At 39.7% G+C, this 26,413-nt stretch overlaps 2 protein-coding genes across 13 annotated transcripts in view; one reads left to right on the top strand and one right to left on the bottom strand.

Moving 5' to 3' along the window:
- Positions 1-26,413, top strand: part of LOC310703734 (craniofacial development protein 2-like) — a 609,970-nt gene that overhangs the window by 13,626 nt on the left and 569,931 nt on the right. The gene's annotated exons all lie outside the window — the stretch shown is intronic.
- The window catches only part of ADGRG6 (adhesion G protein-coupled receptor G6), a 100,964-nt gene continuing 76,316 nt past the window's right edge, over positions 1,766-26,413 (bottom strand). For 6 of the 12 annotated variants that reach the window (XM_083496244.1, XM_083496252.1, XM_083496253.1 and 3 more), the window contains 8 exons: positions 25,068-25,195; positions 23,782-24,050; positions 18,581-18,695; positions 16,788-17,071; positions 14,051-14,152; positions 11,046-11,198; positions 8,168-8,214; positions 1,766-4,416 (listed from right to left, as the gene is read on the bottom strand). In XM_083496244.1, coding sequence (XP_083352370.1) covers positions 8,201-8,214; positions 11,046-11,198; positions 14,051-14,152; positions 16,788-17,071; positions 18,581-18,695; positions 23,782-24,050; positions 25,068-25,195 — 1,065 coding nt within the window. In that variant the 3' untranslated portion in view covers positions 1,766-4,416; positions 8,168-8,200. The remainder of the gene's footprint in view (positions 4,417-8,167; positions 8,215-11,045; positions 11,199-14,050; positions 14,153-16,787; positions 17,072-18,580; positions 18,696-23,781; positions 24,051-25,067; positions 25,196-26,413) is intronic. The other 6 variants (XM_083496246.1, XM_083496249.1, XM_083496242.1 and 3 more) reach the window with 1 other exon arrangement.

The raw sequence follows: 26,413 nt of genomic DNA, 5'->3' as shown, positions 1-26,413 counted from the left end.
TCCTTGAATGGGCTTCCAGTGGTTGGGCTCACCTGGGCTCCAATAGTGGCCATCCAGGGGCACCTAAAAGGCTCACAATAGGAGTTAAGGTTATGACCATTCCCTGGTTGCTCTTCAGACTCTGGCATGAACCAGAATGATTTCTGCATTCCCACACCGCACTGGCATTTTCATGTGCACCAAGATTTTTGTTTGAGTCCGTATGTACTAATTGGACTTGAACATGGATGGGAATATGCCTATGGATATCGGAAATAATTCAGCATGTGTGCATAACATTGTACTAGGGTGTCCACTTTGAATATGTTGTCCATTTGCACAATGGATTCCCACTTGAACACTTATCCCAATGTGCATCCCCATTCTAGCCAACTAGGTATAGAATAGAGCAAGTGATCATTGTCCTACTTGTCTTCCTTACCACTGAGGGCATGCCCTTCTTTTTTTCTTCATCCATTTCAGTTCCTTTCAAAGGGAGGGATCACCAAAAGGTCAAAATTCCCCAAATGTGCCTCTGCCACTTTGTTTCAACTAGTCTCAAACCCTGTAGCTCCAAGGCTCTGTTCTTGGAGTTTCAGATGACTTGGGAATCCTATACTGACCTATAGGAAGCTCTTCCCCAAATCCGATTATCATTGCCTTTTTGCTTCATCATTTCATCACTTCCTATATCCGTGTACACATCTCACTTTTGCCCATTGTGCAATACATGAATTCCTTCTTGGATCTGACATCCATTCATCACTCTCTGTTCTTATCTTTTTTGCAGTGAGCTAGAATGCAATAATCAACATATTCCTATAGAAGTTGATTTTTTTTTTTGTATCTTCATTTTTTCAACTTATTAAGATACGATGTGGAAATTGTTCAATTTGGTTGTGTACTTTTTGATGCGTTTTGTTTGCAACTTATGACTCTTTTTGTTATATTTGTAATTAATTATTTTCCCGCATGTTGTAAGCCACCTTGAGCATGGCTTTAACTATGGAAAGGCGGCATACAAATAAAATGATTGGATGTACGAGTCTGGGGAGAAAAATGAAATTCATTTACCCAAACATGTCTCACTCGTAGTGGGGCAATCTGTGTCCTGCTTCTATCTAACGTACAGATGGTATGAGCCCATTCTGAAAGGTATATACTCCAATGAAACATAGTTTAGTATCAGTATTACTTTCGTTACTAAGATCTACCACTGCAGTGATGTCAGAATCCCACAGCTTGCAGGGGGAAATCTGTAGTTCCATCTTCAAATCTCAATGCTAAATATGAAACTGTGCATGCTCAGAGTACAGTGGTACCTCGCAAGACAAATGCCTCGCAAGACGAAAGAGTTTTCTGTTTTTGGAGTCGTTCCGCAAGACGAATTTCCCTATGGGCTTGCTTCGCAAGACGAAATGTCTTGCGAGTTCGTTACCTTTTTCTTAAAGCCACTAAGCCGTTAATAGCCGCTAAGCCGCTAATAGCCGTGCTTCACAAGATGAAAAAACCGCAAGACGAAGAGACTCGCGGAACAGATTAATTTCGTCTTGCGAGGCACCACTGTATTTCTTTTTTCAAAAATCAGGGTTGGAAAATGTAACAAATGCTTGTGTTTCATAGGTCTTATGTCATTATGCAATGTGCTTTTCTCCATCTCACTGTTACACGAATGCTAATAAAGAAATAAACACCCATTACTCAAGATTAATAGGTAAAATAGGTTATTCCCCACAGTTTTATGGAACAATTTCTCTGCTCAGTTGCAAAGAAACAAAGCCACTCACAGCTTTAAAAAAATTTAATTATTTGGAGTACTAACAAATGGAATGCTTTAAAAGTATTTCTGCTTTTGGCCAGACTTTAAATCCACCTCACTAGTGCTTAATGACTAGTATTTGAAGTTACACCACTGCTTCCCTCAAACTGCTAGCAATATCATACACAATATACTTTTCATGTAGAAAATATAATACATATATATGCATATTTGAGATGATTTTTTTCCCTCCCTCTCTTGTGGAAAGATGCATTTAACAGTTGCATATAATCACAGACAAAGCCAGTATGCAGCTAACACTATGCTGACATATTTTAAAACCTCAAAAATAAATAATTATATACAAGAGAGGTGGTGCTTTGTCAACAAGATAAACAAAGATTTACAATGGAGAAAAAAACAGTATTTGAAAATGTATAAGTGAAATAAGACAGTTTAAGATTACTACATGGTAGTAAAAGCAAAGGATATGCTTAATTTAGTGAAAATATAGGCAAACCATACATTAATCTGTTGGTCAGACAATACCTAGGACTCAGGAAAATTCTACTTTTTCATCTTATTGAACTAGGGTATTTTATTAATTTTAATTCACAAGCATTGCTATTATCTTATTTTTCCATTTAAAAACAATTATCTAAAAGAAATCTCACACTAAAGCTACTTTCTGGAAGCCATTAAGAAAGGGAGATAATCATATACAAATTTGGCCAATGCTCAGATACAAATTGTTCTTCTCTATGGAGAAGCCATTCAACCCTATTAGATTATTGTCATCAGGAATTATTTTGTTCACATTTTGAGGTGAAACACTTGTCTTAGCTGTTTAATTCTAAATAGGACCTAAGCAGTTTCCAATTCAAGTGACTTCCGTGTAACAAAATTCTAATTCTTAAATATATGTGATGCGGTAGAAAAGTGTTGTAATTAACCATACAATATTTGAAATGATATTAAGGGTAAGCACTCAAATTGCTGTTGTACTCCATATCTAGGAATAATAGCAGCATATAATATGAGGGGAAATCTATGATTGGCCACTTGGAGGAACTGCGATCCTATACAAACTTACCTGAAGTGAGTCAAACTGTACTGGTGCTGAACAGTGATAGCATTGGGGTTTGGGGGGTTTTCCTCTAATTTTTGTTGCATTTGGCTAGATCCTTTTTTTAACCCCAAATTTTATCGAAATGATAAATGTAATGTATATATTTACAGTGAATATTACTAGATAATTTCCAAGAATTAAGCATACTGATTCCAGTGGATCTAAGCATGATTGTTACAGCCATGAGTTGTAATTCAAAGCACTTTATAAAAACATGGGGAAGTAAAAATGTGAATGGTAGTGTTGATCAGGAGGATGGTTTGAGTGCTTTGGTGGAAGGAAGTAATGAAATAGAAAACGTGAATGAGATCACCTCAACTGTGTTGGTGGATTGATACACCCTAGTGCACACAAAGTATGCTCATGTGCAATCTATCTTTTACATTCCATGTGAATATGAGTAAAATGTGTAAATGTGAACAGATTAACAACCGTATGTTCCAATACTCTGCTGTGCACAGAGAGTTGCCTTATCTCTACAGCTCTATTACTTCAGTAGGCCATGGGATAGCGCTGAGGTTCTCTTAATGTTGGAATCATTTGGGAAAGTGTCCATTCATTTTGCAACCAGGAGTTCTCATGTATATAAGGAGCTCGTAGATTAAGGCAAACTATGTGAAAATGTTACATTTTCATCCACTGTAGTAACAATAAAAATTTACATTTAGTGTTCTGCATGGTATGCAAACCTTCTCATTTGATAATAGATTAGGAAAGGTCATCTATTTGTTGGACCAAATTCCTTTTGGTCCAGGACTATGCAAACTTTCAAGTTAGCAAAATTCTTCATTAAGCACTTCTAAAGGCAAAGAAACACTTCCCCACTTTTGCCATTCACAAAGCTATAAATATGGCCCAGACTTTGCAAGCAAGATTCAGGGTATCTTATCTGAATAGTTTGGCCTTGTGCCTTTAGGCACAAGCATTCATTAATTCACCAATAATAGGCTTTCTCGTAGGGAAAAGATCTCTAGAACACGATGAACTGAACACCCGAGAAGGAATTAAAAATATATATCTATATTCCGTTTAAATAAAGGCAAATTTAAAAAGTCACGAATTTGGGGGTTTTAGGGTGGTCTTAATTTTTGCAACGATACAGATGGAGTAACATATAACTAATGCGCCACTGGGGAAAGACAGAAGTTTGACAAAGGTCCTGATGCAGAGGTGTCAGCGTGACTATTGTGTAAGTGAAGACATTATTCAGATGATGTATTTCCTAAACGAGGACAACTGTTTTTTCCGCTGAAGTTGGTAGACAAACAATAACTGGTTAAAGACTTTGGTATTTTTTCCTTGTTCTGTAATCAAGTCCTTATTCATTCTTAAGCTTCATGCTTTTTGTTGAATTTTGTTGTTCCAGAAATTCAGAACTTTGTGCTGTGGCTCAAGGAGTCTGACATGATGATGTTTTTGTAGAAGTTGTCTGAGTGAGTACTGTAGTATCCCTTCACTTTGTCAATAACCTGATGAACCGGGATGATTGATGTCTGCTCTGTGTCCACTTGGACATATTTTGGTGAATGCTTGTCAAGAAAAACATTGTCTAACAAAAAGGAAGAGAATCCATTAGTCAGTAATGTTATTTTCTAACTGCATAGTTATCCACCCACAGGCAATCCCTTAGTATGAACAGTCACAGATACATTAAACTTCTATTTTTTTATTTCCTAAGAAATGTTCTGAATAATATGCCTTTGTGTAATTTATATTGTAGTATGAATTCACTTCTGTTGTTCATTTTCCACAGCTGGAAAACTAGCTTGAATTTTCAGTTGAACCTAGTTCTTTATTATTTCCTTCTTTTTCACACCTGCTAACTAGCATTTGCTTCTGGGTGCTTCCACACTCGACATTTAGTGTGGAATTACCATGCTTCAATCACTCACTTTTTACACAGCATCTACCCAAAGCAGCCATCCAGTCACTATCATCCTGCGATTCTTTTGTCTTTTCTCAGACCTCAGAAAACCTCAACATTTTTCAAAATAACTGCAAAGTAGCTCCATCTCCATAGGAGCAGATGCACTTGGTGCTACTCTTTTTTCCGGTGTAGGGTTTTGACATGCACGACAATGTATCAGATACTGTAGATGAACCTATCATAATTCCACTCATATTTACTATAACCTTTGCAGTGTGTGGCATTTTATCACTCTGTTTGCTATAACACTATCATGCATGGTGGTGACTGGAAGGTTTTGTTGTTGTTTTGAGTATTTTAACACTCTTGAAGTAATGTTTTCAAAATTATACCCAAGAAAACATTTTAGCAATAATTTAAAACTAGATTAGCTAAAAAGGTACCTACTGCAAAGGCTGTAGTGAATGTGTACTGAACTTCAAATGGCATCTGAGGTAATCTGCACCTTGTTTCTCCACCCACAGCAGCCATGTCATGCTCACTGGTGTGGACAGAACAGTGGGATGTTCACATACAAGAAGTGCAACATTCCTGGGAGTGTGGCAAGTCAATTGCAATTCCAACTGCAGCTTACTACAGAAGTGATTGGGTAGTGCCAGGAGTGACTCAAATGGACACAGCTACCCTCTCAGCTGCTACTTCAGCCCAATTCTCCCCCCCCTTCTTTCTCCTGGAATTGTGATCCCAGCCAGCTGGGGCTCATGTTGTTAATGCAGTGATGCCACATAATTAGATTTGGCAACACAAAGACAGTTCAGAAAGATGAAAATGCTATTTATTACCTAACTTTCTCTAGATTGTACTCTTATGGATGGGGAATAGGTAGACATTCAGACTTTGCTGGGCTCCAACTCCCATGAGCTCTGGTCACCATGGCTAATCAGGGATCAGTGGTGCTGTAGTCCAGCACCTGCAGGTGGGTCACAGGTTCCCCAGTCTGGTATAAGGGCCTCATTGTTAATTTAAATTGGAACGGAGGGATAATCCTTGTTTTCTGTTCCTTTGTGAATGCAGACTCCGCATCTCCACTGAAATGAATTCCAGACTCTTCAGCTGCTCTGTGGATATGTACTGCCTGCAGGTTTACAGGTGAGGATGAGACTACATGCTACAGTGGATTTGTATCTGCCACTGAAAATTGTAGCCCAGTGTGAAAGTTCACTGCTGCAATTTGCAGCATCGTATATCTTGTGTTGTTACATTGTGATGATGTGTGTTATTGTAATCTATTGTAATTGATGATGTGTGTAGTAATTGTGCATTACTAGGTGTCGGTAAAAAGCACACATCATGACTCAGACACCAACGTCTAAAAAAGAGGTGCCTATGTCATAACATCATGACTAGGGATTCTTACGGAATTTGATACTTGCAGATTCTGACAGGAATCAAACTGATCCTGCACCATCCAGAATAAAGAGTGGGTCAGAACTTAGTTTTTCACTGGCCTCTGTGCTTCCTGAATGTTCTGACACAGTCAATTAAAAAATGCATCAAAATGCTTTTAACATGTTTGAGGGAATTTAAATGCACATTTTTACATCTATTTCATTTAAGTTGAAGATTAAAGCGACAGAATAAAGTTATGGGTGAAAAGATGCAGAACTGATTCAGACCAGGAACAGACTGATTTATCCATCCTAAGTCATGACAATCATGATAAATGATATTGTGTGTTATTGAGAGGAAGGGAGAATATTGGATGCCATTTTAGGCAGCACAGTGTCTCCCTTTCTATGGCTTTAGAGGCAAACTGCTTTGAGGATTTAATACAACCAAGCAGTATATAAATGCTGCAAATAAACTAAATAAACATTTTAAATAAATAAATAAAAGGTTGTTAATCTTGTTATTCCATCATAATCAGTATCATCCTGAGTTTGTACTGAATAAATCACTTCCAACCACTGAAGCTTGTACATACTCTAGAACAATATTTTTATGATTCAGACATTAACAGCAGGCTAAAAATTATGCTGGTAAAGCTTTGCTGGGCTGAATTTGACCATTAGGTGGAGCTCAAGTAATGAGCAATCATTTCCATAGTTTAGAGCATATTATACTGTATTTATGAACAATTAGCAAATGAGACCAAACTGTAATTACTTTATATGACCTAGCATAAGGCTTTTGAAACAGTTGCTATTTTTTTTTTTACTATTAACAGCTCTTGAAACAATTTCTTCATGAAAAATGTTATCAGACCGTATATTGACAAGAAAACACTTTCAGTTATGCTTGCTATGACAAGCAATACTGTAGATGAGGCAAACCAGTCACTAGATATAAAACAAAAGGTAAAAGCAGTTCTCAAAAGAATGTATGATGATCCCGAATTATGAAGGGAGTTTAAGACAGGAAATACTTTGATCTGGAAGTGAAGAAAAATAGGTTGCAAAGATTTTTTTTTAAATCTCAGAAAGAAGAACAAGCATGCCACAGCATATGAGAGTGAATTTTTTTTTAAAAGCAGGCAAGTATGTTCAGTGATGCATAGCAGACAAACCTTTCCCCTCTGCAAACATTCAAATAGTGCTAGGTCTCCTAGTTTATGATTTGATCTGAGTTTCTCTCTATTGCTTTTGAAAAGGCTTGAGGATGACATTTCACTTCACATTATTTGTGTTTGTTATATACCATACTAACATATTTAACTATGTGAGCATAAAGACACTCTATTTGTACCTAGAGCATCTCTTAATATTTAACTGCTGAACTGTACCACATGATACATATGGAACTTTTAAAATCATTTTATTATTATGTATCCTAATCAATACCTGTTGAACCTACTTAAACACAACAATTTAACCAAGTAAATTATAAACAAAAATGGGTTCAGTTAACTGAAAACTTGAAAATGGATAAAAAAAACTCAGTACTAGATAATACAATAGAGTAATTTCTTTTTCAATTACATGTATGTGTTTAATAGTACCTTTTTCTCTTGGCTTCCATAACCTACTAAAATATGTATTTTGAGTTTTTAAAAACCTGTAGCAGAACTTTCTGAGAAAAGAATCTGTGTAGTGTGACGTACCATCTATGGTACAAATATAAAAGTCATCAGCTGTGTTGTTGCTTAAAGAAAATATCTGGAATATAAAACAGTATTGCACCTGATTTCAGCCACCTGGTAAGTATATTTACATTTACAAGCAGATTTACATTTGATAGCTAACCAGTATGTGAAGCGTTCTTGTGTCGTGAATCACTGGCAATCAGAATTAATGACAGAAGAAGGTGCATAATTTAAAGTGAAGCAGTATGTATGATTAGCAAGTCTTTTGTGCCATGAGTTGGAACTTCATGCAAGTGTCCTCACACCAGCTTTTGAAAATCATGCATTCAGCCAAAGTGATGCACACTGTACCTTGAATATTCCACCTCTGATGGAGAAATGTTCTTAGAAGACATTATCTATACCATAAACATATGAGTTTCGGAGTCAATTCCAGGGAACAATAACCAATATAAATAACTGCTGTGGAAATATACATCTACTATAACATTCATCAGAAAACAAAGATGAGCTTAAAGCGCTAAACTGGACTGCTGCACAAAGAGGCAATAACTAGGTTCAGATGGGATGAATAAATATACAGTGGTGCCTCGCAAGACGAAAAGAATCCGTTCCGTGAGTCTCTTCGTCTTGCGGTTTTTTCGTCTTGCGAAGCAAGCCCATTAGCGGCTTAGCGCTATTAGCGGTTTAGCGGGCTTAGCGGATCAGCTGATAAGAGGCTTAGCGGCTTGGGGAAAAGGGGGGGAAAGGAAAAAACCCCGCAGGAACTTGCAAGACATTTTCGGCTTGCGAAGCAAGCCCATAGGAAATTCGTTTTGCGAAGCACCTCCAAAACGGACAACCCTTTCGTCTAGCGGGTTTTCTGTTTTGCGAGGCATTCGTCTTGTGGGGCACCACTGTAAGAACAAACAGCAAATTACAAAAGCAGCACATAAAATGAAACATAATACATTAAGCGTTAATGGGACCCCTGACTGTTAAGTCCAGTCACGGATGACTCTGGGGTTGCGGCGCTCATCTCGCTTTATTGGCCGATGTAGCCGGCGTACAGCTTCCGGGTACTTGGATACAACTATGTTAAATATTCTAGGTATTATTTGTAAGATAGCATATTGCAATATAGTTTTTTTGCAGCTAAATTCTGCCTAAAGCAGAAAATTAAGTGCCAGGGCTGGGAGTGACATCTCACTGAAGAGGAATTGATTTCTGAAAGTGATGTGGGAAACCTACGAGTATCCTCTTGCCTTCCATTAAATTTTAGCCGGTGTTCTTCATGACTAAGCCGCTTCTGGCGAACCAGAGCAGCGCACGGAAAAGCCATTTACCTTCCCGCCGGAGCGGTACCAATTTATCTACTTGCACTTTGACATGCTTTCGAACTGCTAGGTTGGCAGGAGCAGGGACCGAGCAACTGGAGCTCACCCCGTCGTGGGGATTTGAACCACCAACCTTCTGATCGGCAAGCCCTAGGCTCTGTGGTTTAGATCACAGCGCCACTGCGTTGCCCACAGAAAGTGTGACTAACTTGTGTAGCTCCAACTCCCATCAGTCACAGTCAACATGGTTAATGGTCAGGAATGATGGGAGTTGGGAGTCCAGCAACATCAGGAAGGCCAAAGGTTAGACACTCTGGCCTACTGCCTAGTCAAAGAAAAATCTAACACATGATTTAGTATATTGTGCCTAGGAGCTTTGGATTCATGATAATCCATAGAGATAAGACAGATATGGTGATTCTTAAATGATAAACATGGTTTTAAACAAACCACCACTACAATGATTGTGGCTTTTGCACTCTGGCAGAGAAAGCTCTAATGAGCTCTGTAACAAAATAACATCTCATATATTAAACACAAAGTGATAAGCAAGAAAGTAAAAGGAGCAATTAGTAATGCTCCACTGAAGAAACCATTGACACCACATCTTGTTTTGTTTTAGTTAAGCCTCAGTTCTTGGAAACCTTAAAGGTAAATAACATAATTAGTACCAAAAAGGCCTGGGTGGTCTCATCTTTGCACACTTCAATTGAGCTAGACTGCATCAGAGGTACTTTAGTTACAAAGGAAGAGACAGCAGTGTGAAGAACACCGGCTAAAATTTAATGGAAGGCAAGAGGATACTCATAGGTTTCCCACATCACTTTCAGAAATCAATTCCTCTTCAGCGGGATGTCACTCCCAGCCCTCGCACTTAATTTTCTGCTTTAGGCAGAATTTAGCTGCAAAAAAGCTATATTGCAATATGCTATCTTACAAATAATACCTAGAATATTTAACATAGTTGTATCCAAGTACCCTGTAAATACTATCTAGCATTCTACTTCTATGCGGCTTACTATTCATGCTATTCAACTTGCCAGGAAAGTACTTGTTACGGGAGTCAGAGCTGATGCATATACAAATGCCACTGCCTTTATGCCATTACCCTGATGCGAAAATAGGTGGAAAGACCTTTGCGTGGAAAGCCTTGACATACTGGCACATTATGATTTTTTAAATCAACTTTTTGTATAGGGAGCATGAAATCAAATTGTTCCAGGAGAAAGGGCCTTTTCTGCAATGGCTCCCTGCTTGTGGCTCCCAGGGAGGCTCACCTGGTGCCTTTGTTACACATCTTTAGGCAGCAGGCACAAAAACATTCCCCTTTTGGCTAATTAAAAAAATCTATGGCCCATTAAACTGTAGGAGGGGCAATTTCTTTTGTCTGTTACCGTCTTGTGTTTTTTATGTTGTAAACTGGCCTGCAATCCTTGGATGAAGGAAGACATAGAAATTTAATAAAGAATAATAAAAAATGATAAATAAAAAGAGGACTTTGCAGAGGCCCGTGCAGCAAAAAGAGGCCTGTGCAGCATCTGTGGCCCCAGAATTCTTGAAAGATATGGTCCATGGACTGCTTATACAGATAGTTCTCGGAAAGATTTAGGTGGATGCCTGCAATTTCTGACACATGTGAGTAAATGAACAATGTGGGCTGGCAAAGGCTACCGCTGGGGTGGGAACTGTCCCAATTTGAGGCAATTTTTTCTTTCCTTTGCAGCCGACATCCTACATTGTTCAAGAGGGCTCCTAACCCCCCCCAAGCCTTTTCAGGGGCTACAGAGGAAAGAGGAGGTAATGGGATAAGCTATCTTATCTAAGGCTCCATGCCAAATTAAATCAAATGATCATAGGATCTCAGAATGAATTGCTGCAGTTTAAAGACTTACATTTCCTTTTACATGACTCACCAGAATGGCTGCTCCTTTGAAGGTACGTATTGGATGTAGATTTTGATTTAGAAGTCAGGTAAGTTGAGTTAGAACCAATGGAACTGGAAGATAAGGACTTCCCCAGATTGTCAGAGCTCTTCTTAATTATATTAGTTGCTGTTTTACTCCAGTCTGAAATGAAATGAGGAAACGTAAGCTGTCTGTAACAGTATTTCAACTTAAAATAATTCAGGCCCTACAGATAAAGAAAGCACCAGTCACTTTCACTTCTTCCTTGTGTGCTTATTTTTAGCATGCAAAGTAGGAACTCATGCATCTCCCATGGGATGAGATGTAGAACTTCCACCTGTGTAGGGATATGCCCAAGACCTAGCCTTGCACATTACACTGGACGCATGAGTGGCCTCTACTTACCCTATCATCACTTGTATAATGCCACTAATACAACATACCACAATACAACACCCTGCAAAACTTACATACTGTTGCGCATCACCCCAACCTCAGAGTGGTGCAAGACTCAAGGGGTTCCAAGCACTTGACCAGGGTTTGTGCTTCCTTTTGGGAATAAGGCACAGCACAGACTGTGGTGTCTTTATGATATTTGGTTTATGTGTATATATGTGTAAATAACATATATACAACCTCAGTCTACGATGGAGGGCTTCACAGCATCCCAAGAGGGTTTTACTTCTCCCATAGATGCAGCCTTGGATTTCAGCAGACATCCAACATTGTGCCCTGCCTCCTGTTTTACTGCTCCGGTCACATTACTCCTACCTCTAACCTCTCTAAACTCTGGCTTTATCTGTTGAGGGAGAAAGGCCTCACCTATTTGCCGTCTCACACTGAGCCCCTTTTGATCCTTTGTTGTCTTAATGACTCAAAAACCAGGCTATCATCTCAACACAGAATCTTGACCTAGCTTAATTAGCTTTCACACTCGCTGATTCCAGGGGACTAGAAGTGTCTAGCACACAGCTTTATACACATGGGTCTGACACCAAGAAACTAACACTAACTGGGTCCAGAAATTTAGGATGCCTGACTTCCAGAAACTCATAACATTACTAATATAATACACTGGCAAAGTTTACTCTACTGCAGGATAATGAAATCAGAGCTTTATGAAAAATAATGGAGGGAAAGGGAGCAATGCCAAAAGATCAAAGGAAGCAAAGAATAGTTACGGAACACCCTGTCCAGGCTATCTCCCCTGGCACCATCACTATGGTCTTTTTCAGCATCAGGTCAAGGCCTTGTTATTTACCCAGGCCTTTAAAAAAATTGTGCTTTAATCTGAGACTCTCAAACTTATGATTCATGGTTTATTGTATACCTGCCAGAGAAACCAATTTAAATGCTGCTTTTACTGTTTTATATTGCATTTTTAATATAGTACTTTATTCTTTTAATTTTTGTGAGTGTGTGTTGTTGGGCAGCTAAGTAAGTGAACAAGTAAAGAAATAAATGTGGCAAAGCCTCAAAAAGGTGCTGAAAGATCAATCTTGGTGAACAGTAATAACCTTAATGGGAGAAAAATGTCCAACAAGTTTTAGCTGATAAGAAAACCTTAAATGGGAAAAGGCTGTTGTTCTCAGTACAACATCTTTCTGCCTCTTCTATTCTTATTTTTATGAAAAATAAGCCAAAGGCCAACACAAGGCCTCATAGTGAACTTAATAGTTGGGCGGATTTTACCGTTTATGATGAATATTTGTAGACTTCAACCAGATATGTGCATTCGCTTTATAAGGACACTTTGTAGCCAAATTACATTTTCAACTCTTACTACACAAGGCCATACTAAAGGATATGGGGGATTTTTGTAAAAAAAACAAAGAACTATTCCAAGATCCTTTATGTGTATATGATTCATAAGCCACACTGTTTTGCCAGCATTCAAACATGCAAAAGAAGCTATTTAACTACACAAAAGCAAGTCCGAGAAAAATCTCCATCTGCCCCAAGATTCAATCAGGATAGAAAGCATGAATGTTTCTCGTTTTGGGCACAGTGGGCAGGCTCAGAGTATTTAAACATTTCCAGTCTTGGGAACATAGCCACTGACTTCCCTGAATTGTATGAGGACACAAACAGCATATTCTAAGCCATGTGGTCAGTTTTTTGGAAGTCCAGGCCATATAGAAAAAGTGGCACAGATTCATGCAGAGCCTCCTGGTACTACTATTACAGTGGATCATTTTAACTTTTCTTATTCCTAAAAAAAAATATAACCCATTCCAGGAAATATTTACGACGTAGTTCTAGTAGAACTGGGCTTAATTAAATAGCAAGCAGTGAAAGGATGACTACTGGACAAAAGGAGGAATTTCTGCATTTTCCACGCAATCACCCAATGAAAATATTGTTACAGGCTTAAAAGATAGACTCAGATTTAACCCAGTGACAATGAAGACAACATCAGCAAAGTGTTTGACCCTTTCAGCTTTCACTCTCTAACAATAGCCAGAAAGATTACAATAAAAAACACCAAAAATCGGGGGAGGGGTGTGTGGAATCAGACTATACGTTGTTTTAAACTGTTTTCAGCGTTGTGTTTTATGGTTGTAACCTGCCCTGGGATGTTATGATGAAAGGCTGGTAATAAACAAACAACCCGCCAAATACAGTGATACCTCGGGTTACAGATGCTTCAGGTTACAGACGCTTCAGGTTATAGACTCTGCTAACCCAGAAATAGTACCTCGGGTTAAGAACTTTGCTTCAGGATGAGAACAGAAATGGCACGGCTGTGGCAGCGGGAGGCCCCATTAGCTAAAGTAGTACCTCAGGTTAAGAACAGTTTCAGGTTAAGAACGGACCTCCAGAACGAATTAAGTTCTTAACCTGAGGTACCACTGTATACTGGTTAATTAGTCAATTGCCTCCACTCATGCTTCTAAGGTCCCGGGGTGTGGAGTGAGGGAAACACAATGCCTTGCTAGAGTTGAGTATATCTGTGTCTGGTCATTGCCAGCATGGGAGACCTCATGAAAAACCATTGTAAGCAGCTTATTTACCTGAGTTGTCTGCAAGCCTGAATCTACCGCAACAGAGATGCCGTCTCCACTGTTTCTGGACGTTTTCTTTCATGGCACAATGGAATATAAATATAAATAACCCTGAAATCAGAGTGAAAAGAATGAAATAATTTAATGCTCATAACAATTGTCAGATAGAGAAAGCAATTTACAGAGAATGATTTTCTGTTGTTGTTGTTTTGTTTGTTTTTTGCTGTTGTAGGACACTACAAATAATTTCCCAATGCTTTACTGTATTTCTAAGAAATACGGCAGCATGAAGCCTCTAGTTCTTATATATGGATGTTTGCTTCCTTCAGGTTCTTCCAACACATGGGCTGGGGTTTCACAGTGAGCAGATTGGCTAATTAGGTCAAATGATGGGTACATTTCACAGCAGCACATAATTTAAAAAATTAGCATCTTATTTTGTTCAGGATAACTTTATTCAGGATACCAACAGAGATAATGTCCTTTCTTATCTGAATTTCAAGTTTTAAACACTTGCATATTCTTTCTGTTATTTGTATATTATTGCTCGAGATAGTGGAAAATTTCAGTAAATTATTGATTTTAAAAAATCTGCCATGTACTGCTGCAAAGGTATAGGTGGGCAAGAACAAAGGTCCAATGTAGAGTGCTTGCATACACAAGTCCTCTTTGGAGAAGCAGCAGAACTTGGAGACGCTGCAGACATCTTTGACGCCACTACAAATCTGAATTGAGAGCAACGGATCCAGTGGCTCTCACAGGGACTACAGCTTTTAACCTATTGCATGAAGTGACTTTTTAAAGCTCTGGATGCTCACTTGGCTCACAAATGCCACCAGAGGAGAGATAATCTGTATACTCTTATGAAAAGCCTCTGCAAGAGACACATTTTGTAAAGAAATCCCTTCACCCGCCAGGCTGTATACCACAGAGTCCTCTGGCTGGGAAGAAGTGGTATCTTGAGCTTCACAGATTAGGTAGAAGCTGCTTGGCTGTAAATTATCAGTGGAGCCTGTTTCTGTCTCTTCTGCCATGGCAAATACCAGGCGTGGCTTAACTAGCTTTGTTTTGCTCAAAAGGAAAACTGCAATTTAGTGGCAAAAAGGCTCCTAATTTCTCTACGGGGCAGTGGAAGTGAAATTATCAGAATATATGTTTTTTAAAGGGGAGATTAATATAATTTGATTTATCTTTGCATGCTAGCACTGAAAACAGAATATGGGAAGAAAAAAATTGCATAATAAAAATAGGAAATGAAAAAGGATCGTATTGCTTACTTAATTTGAGGATGCCATGCCCCAACCTCACAAAACCGTAGAGTAAGATTTGTACAGTATTCAGATTGTTATGCAAGCATATTAATGAGTGTTTTCTAACAGGTATCTTACCTGTGCATTTATGAGAGAAACAGCCAAGATAACTCTGCTGAGCTAGTACCTAGTTAGGTTTGGACAAACTAGCAAGTACATTAGTACAATGTTAAAAACATACTGTGGTGTGCTAGCCTACTAGATATGCATAGCAGCATAATTGTTTAAGAGTTGCATACCTATGATATAGTGGCATCTTTTAACAATATCACAGTATAAATGTCACTACTAAAAAATTATCAATAATGAACAATTCCAGTTCTTGTTTACTTTAAGTCAGTGGTGTCCAAACTTTTTTCAAAGAGGGCCAGATGTGATGAAGTGAAGGGCCGTGAGGGCCAACCAAAGTTGTTAACATTTTTTAGGATTGAAGTTGTTGAGGTTTTTTTAGGATTGAGGTTGAAGGTTTTTTATAGGGTTTTTACCCCAGGAAATAAACTGTTGCAGGGGCTGGATTAAACTGACCGGTGGGCCGGATTAGTCCCCCGAAACGGACTTGGGGCATGCCTGCTTTAAGTCATTCTAACCAGCTGAATAACTAACTAATACACACTGCTAGGATGATTTGTTAAACTGGAAACATATTTCTCCCTAAGAGCATTGGATTCTTTGGGAAGGCTGTAAATGTTGAATTTGTTTTGGAGCTACCATTGGATTTGTACATCCTCTAATAATTCTGTTGAGCTTTGGATTGGAACCCAGATTCCGTCACCCTTCTCCATAAACACTCCATGAGCACCTCCATTAAAGTCAAGCCTTTGGGTAGCTCTGATGAATAATTTTTGGCCTGTGGCTTTCTTTGAATGCAATATGTTTTGCAGATCAGTCTTTTTAGGAGGAAAAACTGCCTGATGATTCAATAAAATGATGCATGATGTATGTAAGCTCTTGTCTCAGATATCAGAATTGTTTCTGCGTGACAATAATGTTGATACTAAATATGGTACATATTCAAAACTGAAAAAAAGGAAAAAAACGACGTAGTGAAATCAGTTTCTTGGTTACAAATGTTAGGGAACAAGCACAAGAAAGGTGAGCTCATACAATGGGGAGAGAACAGGAGAAACAGTTGAAATATGGGATTTTGAAAATTATTTGTTTGAATAAATAACCTCCTCAGGAAGCTTAGTATTGGTTTCATGAGTAGACTAGAGATTGTGGTGCCCCCTCAATCTCTCCCCTCCATCTAGGCAAGCAAGAGGAATTATCATATATACACATTCCAACTGGGCAAAGGCATTCAATAAGGGGATGCAGCAAGGCCAGTGGGGGACATGGTCAGGGGAGCGGTGGTGTGTGGCCTAAGCTTTTTATATTTACCATCTCTAGGTTGTTATTAATTTCGTTTTGTTTTTGCCAAGTAGAGCTCCACTTACCTTGCAAGGAGTTGAAAATACAGAAGAGGTACACGAAGGGCAGATATAATGGCCCCCAGGCAAAGAAAGCGAAGCCCCAGGTCATGCCTAGTAGGAAGGTCAAGCTAACCACACTACGGAGGTTCCTCAGAATCTCTTCCCGCATAGTCCGATTGCTTCGCTTTCCATTTCTCCCGCAGATTTGCATCATCACCACAACAAACATGGCAATGTTCATGAGAAACATGATTCCAAAGTAGCCAACGCAGGTCACATAAAACACACTAGTGTTCTTTATCCAGCAGCTGTAAAGAAATAAGCAGTTGTTACGATACTGCTGTTACAAAACCAGTTGTCTATTTTACTTTTGTCACTATGGGTTGATCCATACATTACTCATGTGGTGTGGTCACTGCTTCCGCATGGCTGGGTCCTCAGGTTGATGGTGCTTTCAGAAGTAACCTCTTTATTCACCTGTTCCATGTGGTTTCTGTATGCAGATACAACTGCTACAGCACGAGACCCAACCACCTAGAAGCAGTGAGCACACCGCAGTAGCAACATGAATTGGACATGAGATGAAAAACAGCCTGTTCTGGACAGTTACACTGGAATGGTCAATCAAATTGTAAATAAAGGATCACACACTTTCTGATGGCTTGAAATTAGCTCAGTGAAATTCAGCATTACAGCTAAAATCACCTTCAGCTTCATTACAACATCCGTGTGAAATGTTAAGTGCTTCGTGTGTGTGTGTGTGTGTGTGTGTTTGCAACATTTCCATCCCCTCCACTTCTGACATTCACCAGTGTAGTACAGAAGCCTAAGCATCTGTTGGGACAGATGCCTAAGCATGGGACTCTTGAGATCAAACGTATCCATTCTTAAGAAGATCAAACGTATCCATTCTTAAGGAGATCAGCCCTGAGTGCTCACTGGAAGGACAGATCGTGAAGCTGAGGCTCCAATACTTTGGCTACCTCATGAGAAGAGAAGACTCCCTGGAAAAGACCCTGATGTTGGGAAAGATGGAGGGCACAAGGAGAAGGGGACGACAGAGGATGAGATGGTTGGACGGTGTTCTCGAAGCTACAAACATGAGTCTGACCAAACTGCGGGAGGCAGTGGAAGACAGGAGGGCCTGGCGTGCTCTGGTCCATGGGGTTACGAAGAGTCGGACACGACTAAACGACTAAACAACAACAAGCATCTGTTGATCTGCAGGAGGTGTGTGTGTGTGTGCGCGCGCGTGCACGCACGCTAAATTCAAGGCGGTCATATCAGTGTCTAAAAGCCCTAAATGACTTAGGCCCCAAACATCATCTCTTGGGTATTAAAATTGGCAGAGGAGGCCCTACTGGCAGTTCCACTGTCCCCAGAATTCAGGTTGGGGGCAGGTGGTGGCCTGAGAGAGGAAATCCTTTGTGGTAGTCACTAAGCTGCAGAGTTCCCTCCCCACAAAGGTATGTCTGGCACCTTCATTTTCGTTTTCTGCTGAAGACATAACCTTTTACCCTGGCCTTTATCACCTGCTATATAGAAATACATATAGATATACTGATCCACACTACTCTCTTGACTGTTATTTGTTTTAACTGATTTGAATATTGTATTTTTAAACTGTAACGCACCCTGGGACCTCATGGTAAAGGGCAGGTAAGAAATCTAATTAAATGCTACTGCTGCTGCACTGTTCTTTCATACTCATAGAAGACAGCAGGGTAGTACATACATGGAAGTCTAAGCATGTATTGGAGTCCTACATTGTACCCACTTTATGTAAAATGCTTACAAGTCATATACAAAATACTTACAAGTCATCTCCACCTTGCCCCTGAGTATTTTTGCCATACAGATCTTTGTTGTAAATACTATTTGCATTTGTGTTTGTGACTGCTAGAACAATTATTATAACCACCGCAGGTAAGCCTGTAACAAAAGGAAACACAACAGTATAACTTTAAAGAATACAAGAACTGCCATACTAGGTCATAGTACCATTTAAATTTGTAATGATGTTTTATATCTCTGTTTATGCCCATTTAGAGAACTGTCAACATTCAATGACGTATCTCAAAAATCAGGCATTCGTCCAATTTCATACATTTATCATAACAGCAATGTTTTACTATAACAGCTTAATATGAATTCACTAGCAGTAAGCAAAAGACTACTAAAAGGTAATGCATCACTTAGTGATCATTGTACTGTAGTACAAATCAATCTTAGTTAATTGTTTCTGTCCAACTTAGTACAATTGAATATGAGAGAATGAGCTAAATGAAATAATACTGAGGACCCAATTTTTATGCCATGCTGTTCCAGTAGGTAGCTTCAGTGTGTTACTCTAATTACATGAGATACAGTGACTACTGTATGCAATTCACTAGAGAAAGACAAGTGCCTACCTAGGCAAATCTTAAAAATGCAGTATATTGGGAAACAGCCTTTACCCAAAGATGTCATGGACTTTGAAGAACGAACTCAGGAAACGAGCTAAGAGGAAGGCACATTTGGCAAATCCTCACCATGATCAACTCCCGCCAGGAAACCTATGTCCCCACTGTAGAAGGACGTGTGGATCCTGAACTGGCCTCCACAGTCACTTACAGACACACCATTAAGACTGTGTTCATGGAAGACAATCTTACTCGGCCATGAGTGATCACCAACAAAAGACAAGTATTTACCAAAAGGTAACTGTTGTAAAGTGGGGAAAGTTGGCAGATGTATGTAAAATATTCAGGATATTAATATCAAAGGAATACTGAATATGCAGAAACCACTACTTTGTCTGTGGGTGGCCCTGGATCCATTTCTATGTTACGCTGACAGATACCAGACCACCTAGGTTTAATATTAGAAGGAATTATAAGACCTCAGGGATTGTTAAACCACTACATGTTATAGAAAATTATATTTAAGGGAACCTTGAGTCTCAAGTATTCAGAGTCAATGAACTGATCGCAAAATGTTGCCTACTGTTCCAGATGATGGCTGGATCTTTTTGGAAAGCATCTTAGTAATGGGGGCCAATGACGGGGCCAATTTCAATAATGTGAAATTTGCTTTCAAATTACTGCTGTACTCATTTGCTTTATGGCTGTGTGTTGCTTTGCATTATTTTGCACACACAAAAATGGTTGCATTCAGGCCTTTGCCGCTTTTTTCAGAACCCAAAAGGTCTAGATGCAGAAAAAAGTGAACAGGCACCTTGTGTTATGAACTCTAGAATAAGTTATCAGAATTGTCCTTTGCTAGATGGTTTAATACCCCTTCGTGGATCACTGCCTTGTCGTGGCGAAAGGGCTTGAATAACTCCAGGAAGCTGTGAGCTATGCCGTGCAGGGCCACCCAAGACGGACAGGTCATAGCTGAGAGTTTAGACTAAATGTGATCCACCTGGAGAAGGAACTGGCAAACCACTCCAGTATTTTGCCAAGAAAACTCCATGGACATAAAAAAGGAGAAGCTTTGAGAAGAAAGTGAGTTTCCAAGGCATGCTCTGGTTCATGGGGTCACGGGGAGTCAAACACGACTAAGACGACTAAACAACAACAGATGGTGTAATAATGAAAATTGTATCCCCCTTGCAGTGTTTTCACAAACCTTTTTGAAATCCAGACACAGTTTTCAAGACGAGACATACAAAAGCTATGTAAAATAGTTCAAATAATATGGTGTTTTTCACATACATAGCTAATATTTTTAAGACCCAAAGAATGTTGTCATATTTGTAGTTTATTCCTTTATGAGATTGAAAGAACTCATTTTTATGGCTGCATGGGTAATTTTTATTTTAGCTTTAATAATGAAAGAATTACCACTGACCATGTTATAGATATATGGATCTTAGGTTTTGTGCTCCTTATGCCCCTAGGTTGTCAATTACATGATACAGTCATACCTCGGGTTGAAGTAGCTTCGGGTTGAGCATTTTCAGGTTACGCTTCGTGGTGACCCGGAAGTAGCGGAGCGCGTTACTTCCGGGTTTTGCCGCTCGCTCATGCACAGACGCTTGAAATGACGTCACGCGCATGGGCGGAAGCGGCAAATCGCGCACACGCGGGTCGCGTTCGCTTCAGAATGCGAACGAGACTCCGGAACGGATCCCATTCGCATCCAGTGGTACCACTGTACAAAAATTACTGCTTTGCAATTGGTTCATGCATATCCCTTGCTCTCTGGGAACGACAGTCAGCTCAGAATGCCTACCTCCTTCTCCCGAGTTACAATATGAGCTTTAGATAATTCCTTTCTCTGCTCCCCATTAAAGTGAATTTTTAAAATGTTTTGTTTTAATTGATTTGTTAAACAATACAAGCAAATGGTGTTTCACATACACAAAACATTAAATACAAGCTCCGGGGACAGTGGGGAGGCGCAGCGCGTCTTCCCACTGTCCCTGGACCTGATCTGAAGGCGGGCAGCGGGGAGAAGAGCGCTTCTCCCCGCTGCTGGCCTCGCAAGCTCCGGGGACAGCAGGGAGGCGCAGCTCGTCTCCCCGCTGTCCCCGGACCTGATCTCAAGGCGGGCGGCGGGGAGAAGAGTGCTTCTCCCCGCTGCCAGCCCCACAAGCGCCTGGGGGGGGGGGGAATAAATTTTTTTTCCTTTATTTCCCCCCCAAAAAACTTGATGTGTCCTATGGGCCGGTGCGTCCTATGGGGCGAAAAATACGGTATGTAGCAGGGTATTTGGATCTGGGCTTATAAGCTTTCCCCTAATAATTGCTTATATCTATTTGTGAGTACATTACTTTCTCTTTAAGCCTGAAAGAACAAGCTATTCCAACAAGCATTAAATATCTGGAACTAAGTGAAACTTCCAATGCCTTAGAATTGTATGTTGTGCAAATCAGAAAACTTCTGTGCAACCACCCCTGCTGGCCCTTAGTCAAATTCCATGTATTGGGAAAATAAATCGGAATTACATGAATAAATGTAAAAAGAACAAACTTCATCTAAAGTCAAACGGTTGTGTTTATCTGTCCTGCCCAAAGGAATTGGAGCAAACCCAAAAGTTGTGAATAATTGCATTCACTGGAGAATAACAGGACCAATATGTATTTTATGCAATCATATTTATTCTAGCTGAACAAACAGGAATCCAATACGATCTTAATTTTTTTGTTGTTGGTTTAATCTCAACTGTATATCAAATGTAATTTGCCATGGAAAGGATGAATAGAGATTATCAATGTAAAAATGTCCTACAGAATTCATCTATGGACCTTGGAATATGATTCCAATAAATTGAAAAAGTCAGGAACTATATAAATTTTTGATGTGTCAAATAGTTATGTACAATCTTGATGTGCCAAATGGTCAAGTACAATTCCTAGTACAGCGACAATTCATAAAGCTCTTATGCTTATTGAAATCCTAGAAATCCTACTAATTTTCACTCTAGGCTCAAAATGAGTCAGGTGAACTAGTCAGTTTTGATGTGTATCCCCCTATGATTTGAGACATCACCATTCATACAATTTAGGTAGATTCTTGACATTGTGCAAATTAAAATGGTAATGGGTGACAAACTGCACATGATTAATTCACCAGGTTTTAAGCCTGGACTGAAAACAAGCAGTTTCACCGCAAAACACAAGAACTTGTGTGGATCTGCCATCAGTCACTATGTGGCATGAATGAAATATATGGTTGCTCCTGCTAAATGAAGATAAGAGGAGAGAGGCCTCATGCTTTTACTTTTACCCAAAGGTGTCACTTGGTGGCAGTGGAGACGATGGTTGAATGGAGCAGTACTGTGCAGGAATTGCCTGCACTATTGTAGAGGAGTTCATTCATTCATTTATAACTTATCTTTCTATGTGACTACAGGACTCCAAGGCATCTGGCAATAAATGAAAAGTGAATGCGTAATAATAATAAAAATACTCTTTTAAAAAGGAGGTATGGTGACTTAAAGATCTGAAGGGGAAATGAAGGAAAATGTTCCGTCCCCCCCCCCCCCAGACCTTAGACATGCTAGCCCCTAAAGAATGCAGCATCACCTCACACAGGCAGCTGGAGGGAATCTTGATCAAAGGCCTGGGAGGAAGATGGAACGTGGTCGCCTTCCAGGCCTTAACCATTGCTGCTGCTAATGTGGCTTGTATCCACACTAGATACTGATGGTATTGAACAGCTGCATTTTCACCGCTTCTTCCACCAAGCAACACCTCCAGCAAAGGAATGGTTACCCCATCGCTTCTGTCACTGCTCAGCATAAGCAAGCCATATTTCCACAAGAGCTGACACTACATGGGACACGGATGGCGCTGTGGGTTAAACCACAGAGCCTAGGACTTGCCGATCAGAAGATCGGCAGTTTGAATCCCCGTGATGGGGTGGGCTCCCGTTGCTCGATCCCTGCTCCTGCCAACCTAGCAGTTCGAAAGCACGTCAAAGTGCAAGTAGATAAATAGGTACCGCTCCAGCGGGAAGGTAAACGGTGTTTCCGTGCACTGCTCTGGTTCGCCAGAAGCGTCTTAGTCATGCTGGCCACATGACCCGGAAGCTGTACGCCGGCTTCCTCGGCCAATAAAGCAAGATGAGCGCCGCAACCCCAGAGTCGGCCACGACTGGACCTAATGGTCAGGGGTCCCTTCACCTTTTTACCAATAGTGGGTAAATGGAAGCAGATTCAGAGGACACCTAGAAGCAATGGATATGCCATCCTTTCGCGAGAAAAAGTTCTGCTTGGGATTTGGGGATTGAGGGAATAATGTACAGAGTGACAGTTACACAAAAGGAGAGAGAGGGGAATTAAGAATCTTTTAAATGCCATAACATTGTAAGCTGCATGTTGCAGCAAAAAGAAAGGAAAGAAAAAGAAAAAGTGTGCATGTGTGTGTGAGAGGGGAAGGGTGGAAAGAAAAGGAAAGAAAAAACATAAGATTAGTTTTTCTGTAGACTCCTAGTAGTTCCAGTCTTGACTTGAATAGGAGCTGTAGGCAATAGAGAAATGTAATCAAACCAGATTACTTTTAAAAAAAGGATGTAAAAGTATTACTTACCCCACCCAATGATGCAAAATTTGAGTATGTATCGGCGAATGTAGGTATTGAATACTTTTACTAGAGCTATATACATATGAACAGCTTCCAAGCCCATCCACGTAAAGGTCGCCAGAAGGAAATAATGCAACAGGGCAGCAATAGCGATGCAAAGGGCTTCTACATCAAATGATGCAATCCAGCCATCGAGGAGGAAGACCAGGTTGAGACAAAGCAAGGCTGTGCTTAAATTCATTAAGATTTTGGAGGGATAATCTCTTCGCAATTTTCTGGTGATAAATAGACAGCAAATAGTAATAGAACGAAGTGTAGGTTCCAATTTATTACGGTTAACTTTTGGTCTTCTTTGGACTTCTGAACTGCTGAGTCCAGGAATGAACAGGCAGGTAGGTGCTCACCTGCTCAATGAATAGGCTTAAGTCAATGTTGGACTGGGTGGGGCATTGTATCATGGGGTTTGTGTTTGGGGAACCACAAAACCTTCTGGTATAACAGAATCACAGAAGGGCACCCACAAGAGTGGTCAGTAATAAAAAATAATTTTATTTTTATTTAATATTGACTTATTTGAGCCTTGGGGAGCTGCAAAAAACCTTATGACACCACAGCAGGGAGCCCATAGCATCCAGTCAAAAACAGAATTAAACAAGTTTAAATGACAAATGTTGGGACAAAAAAAATCTCTAAGGGTCATATGTGGTCTGTAGACTAGCCACCCCTGCTAAAGCTGTTTGTTATATCTACCATTTATTCTGCTGTTTAAAGTTATTAGTGAACTGCAACTGCCATATGAAAACAACATCTCTAATTATTTATTTGTAATTAATCACTTTGGTTTCTTAGCGGCTAGCTTTTTCTTTTGTTGTTTGACTTGGATCTTATTTATCCAAAGGGGGGGGGGGTGTCAAGATTTCTGTCTGAGTGCCAAAAGTGCCTATTGTGTACAGAAACCTGTGTTTTCATATGGTGTATACATACATTTAAGTGTTCTTAAATTCCTAACTGATTTAAAGTCTTTTCGCCATCCTGCTTCTAGGCATTTATTCTGCTTTGTTTCCCTACACTGGCATAATGCCACATATATGTCTGAGTCCTGTCGTAACTTCTAATTACTAGCACAGCTGATTTTAGGTTAAGGTTAGACACCTTTTAAATTTATGGTGCATAAAGCGGCTCCAATTTATCATGTTTGCTGATCACAATCTGAATTTTAAATCTCCTCCTGACACTGAGACTACCAATTGAATTAAAAACAATTATTTGACCTGTTATGACAAAATACTTACTCAAAAGCAATGTACGTCAGAAGAGTTGCAGCTGAAAATATGGCAGAAATTCCACAACCAATGTAAGTTATAAAAGTGAGGACTTTGGTGTTTTCAGTATCTATTTGAAGAGCAGTTCCTGGCAGGTCCTACACATAGGGCAAAAAGAGATATAAACTGTTGGAAATAAGGTTTTTTTTGAGAAGGACAAATATTTTTCTCTTGTGACAAAAATGTAGGTAAATTCCAGAGAATGTTGGCTACACTGCACTTGATATATTTAGTGCATAATTGTCACACCTCTGCTTCCTTCCTACAACTCCTGAGAAGAAGAAAAAATTCAGAGGGTAAGTAGTGTAACAGCTGGAAACAGCATCAATATACAAACCTCTATTGTTCATATTATGTCATTATGCAGATCTCAAGAACTATATTGTGGGAAATCCTTCCACATGCAATAACCCATTTCCTTAGAACTCCTTACATTTAGGAGCCAGGGTTTCCTCCCTTGTGAATGGTGTGAGCAGGATCACGTTTGTTTCAATGTTCAGAAAATCTGTCAAATGGCCCCTTCACACATGACAATTTCCTACATGAAGATTATCTCCACATTAATAGAGCAGCTGAGAATTATGTCACATCTATACAGATTGAGAAACCAATGTTTCCTACATATAAATAATCCTTGTACAGGAAAAATGTCATGTGTGTAAGATTGGGAATGATGCAGGTTTGCAGGTGAAAGATGGGGTGGAATTCACACAAAGGGAGGCTGGCTAAATGGTATGAATTGTTGTGATGTGTTCTTTTAGACTATAGCAGTTATGTGGTTGGGTCATTTGTTTGAGCATCTGTGACCATCTTGGAACAATAACTATTTCTAGATCAGGAGAGCTTGGCCATAGCAGTTCATGCACTGGTTACTTCAGGATTGGATTAGCACAATTTGCTCTATACAGAACTTCATCCAGAAGCTGCAGTTAGCGCAGAATGCTGCAGCAAGACTGACAACACGAGCGTATAACACCTCTGTTTAGAGACATGCACTGGTTGCAGAGCTGCTACCAGGCCAAGTTCAAGGTGTTACTATTAGCATATAAAACCCTTAACAGCTTGGGACCAGTTTACTTGCAAGATCACCTTCCCCCATGTAAGTTCATTCTAGTGCTTTGATATGTGGATCAGGCAGTTACGGGTGCCACATAATACTTGTTCCCCATTTTAAAGAAATCATTCTTCCAGTGAGGTAACATCCATACTTTGGAACTTCCTGCCTACTGACATCAGTTTTGTGAAGGAATCTTCTTTGACTCTGCTCATTAATCACACTGGTGTCCTCTGGGCCTTTCTGGCATCTTTTCTAATCT

This window comes from Podarcis liolepis (assembly GCF_965112155.1).
Source record: "Podarcis liolepis genome assembly, chromosome: 3".
NCBI classification, from domain to species: Eukaryota; Metazoa; Chordata; class Lepidosauria; order Squamata; family Lacertidae; genus Podarcis; species Podarcis liolepis.
This window is presented reverse-complemented; position numbering and strand designations above follow the sequence as displayed.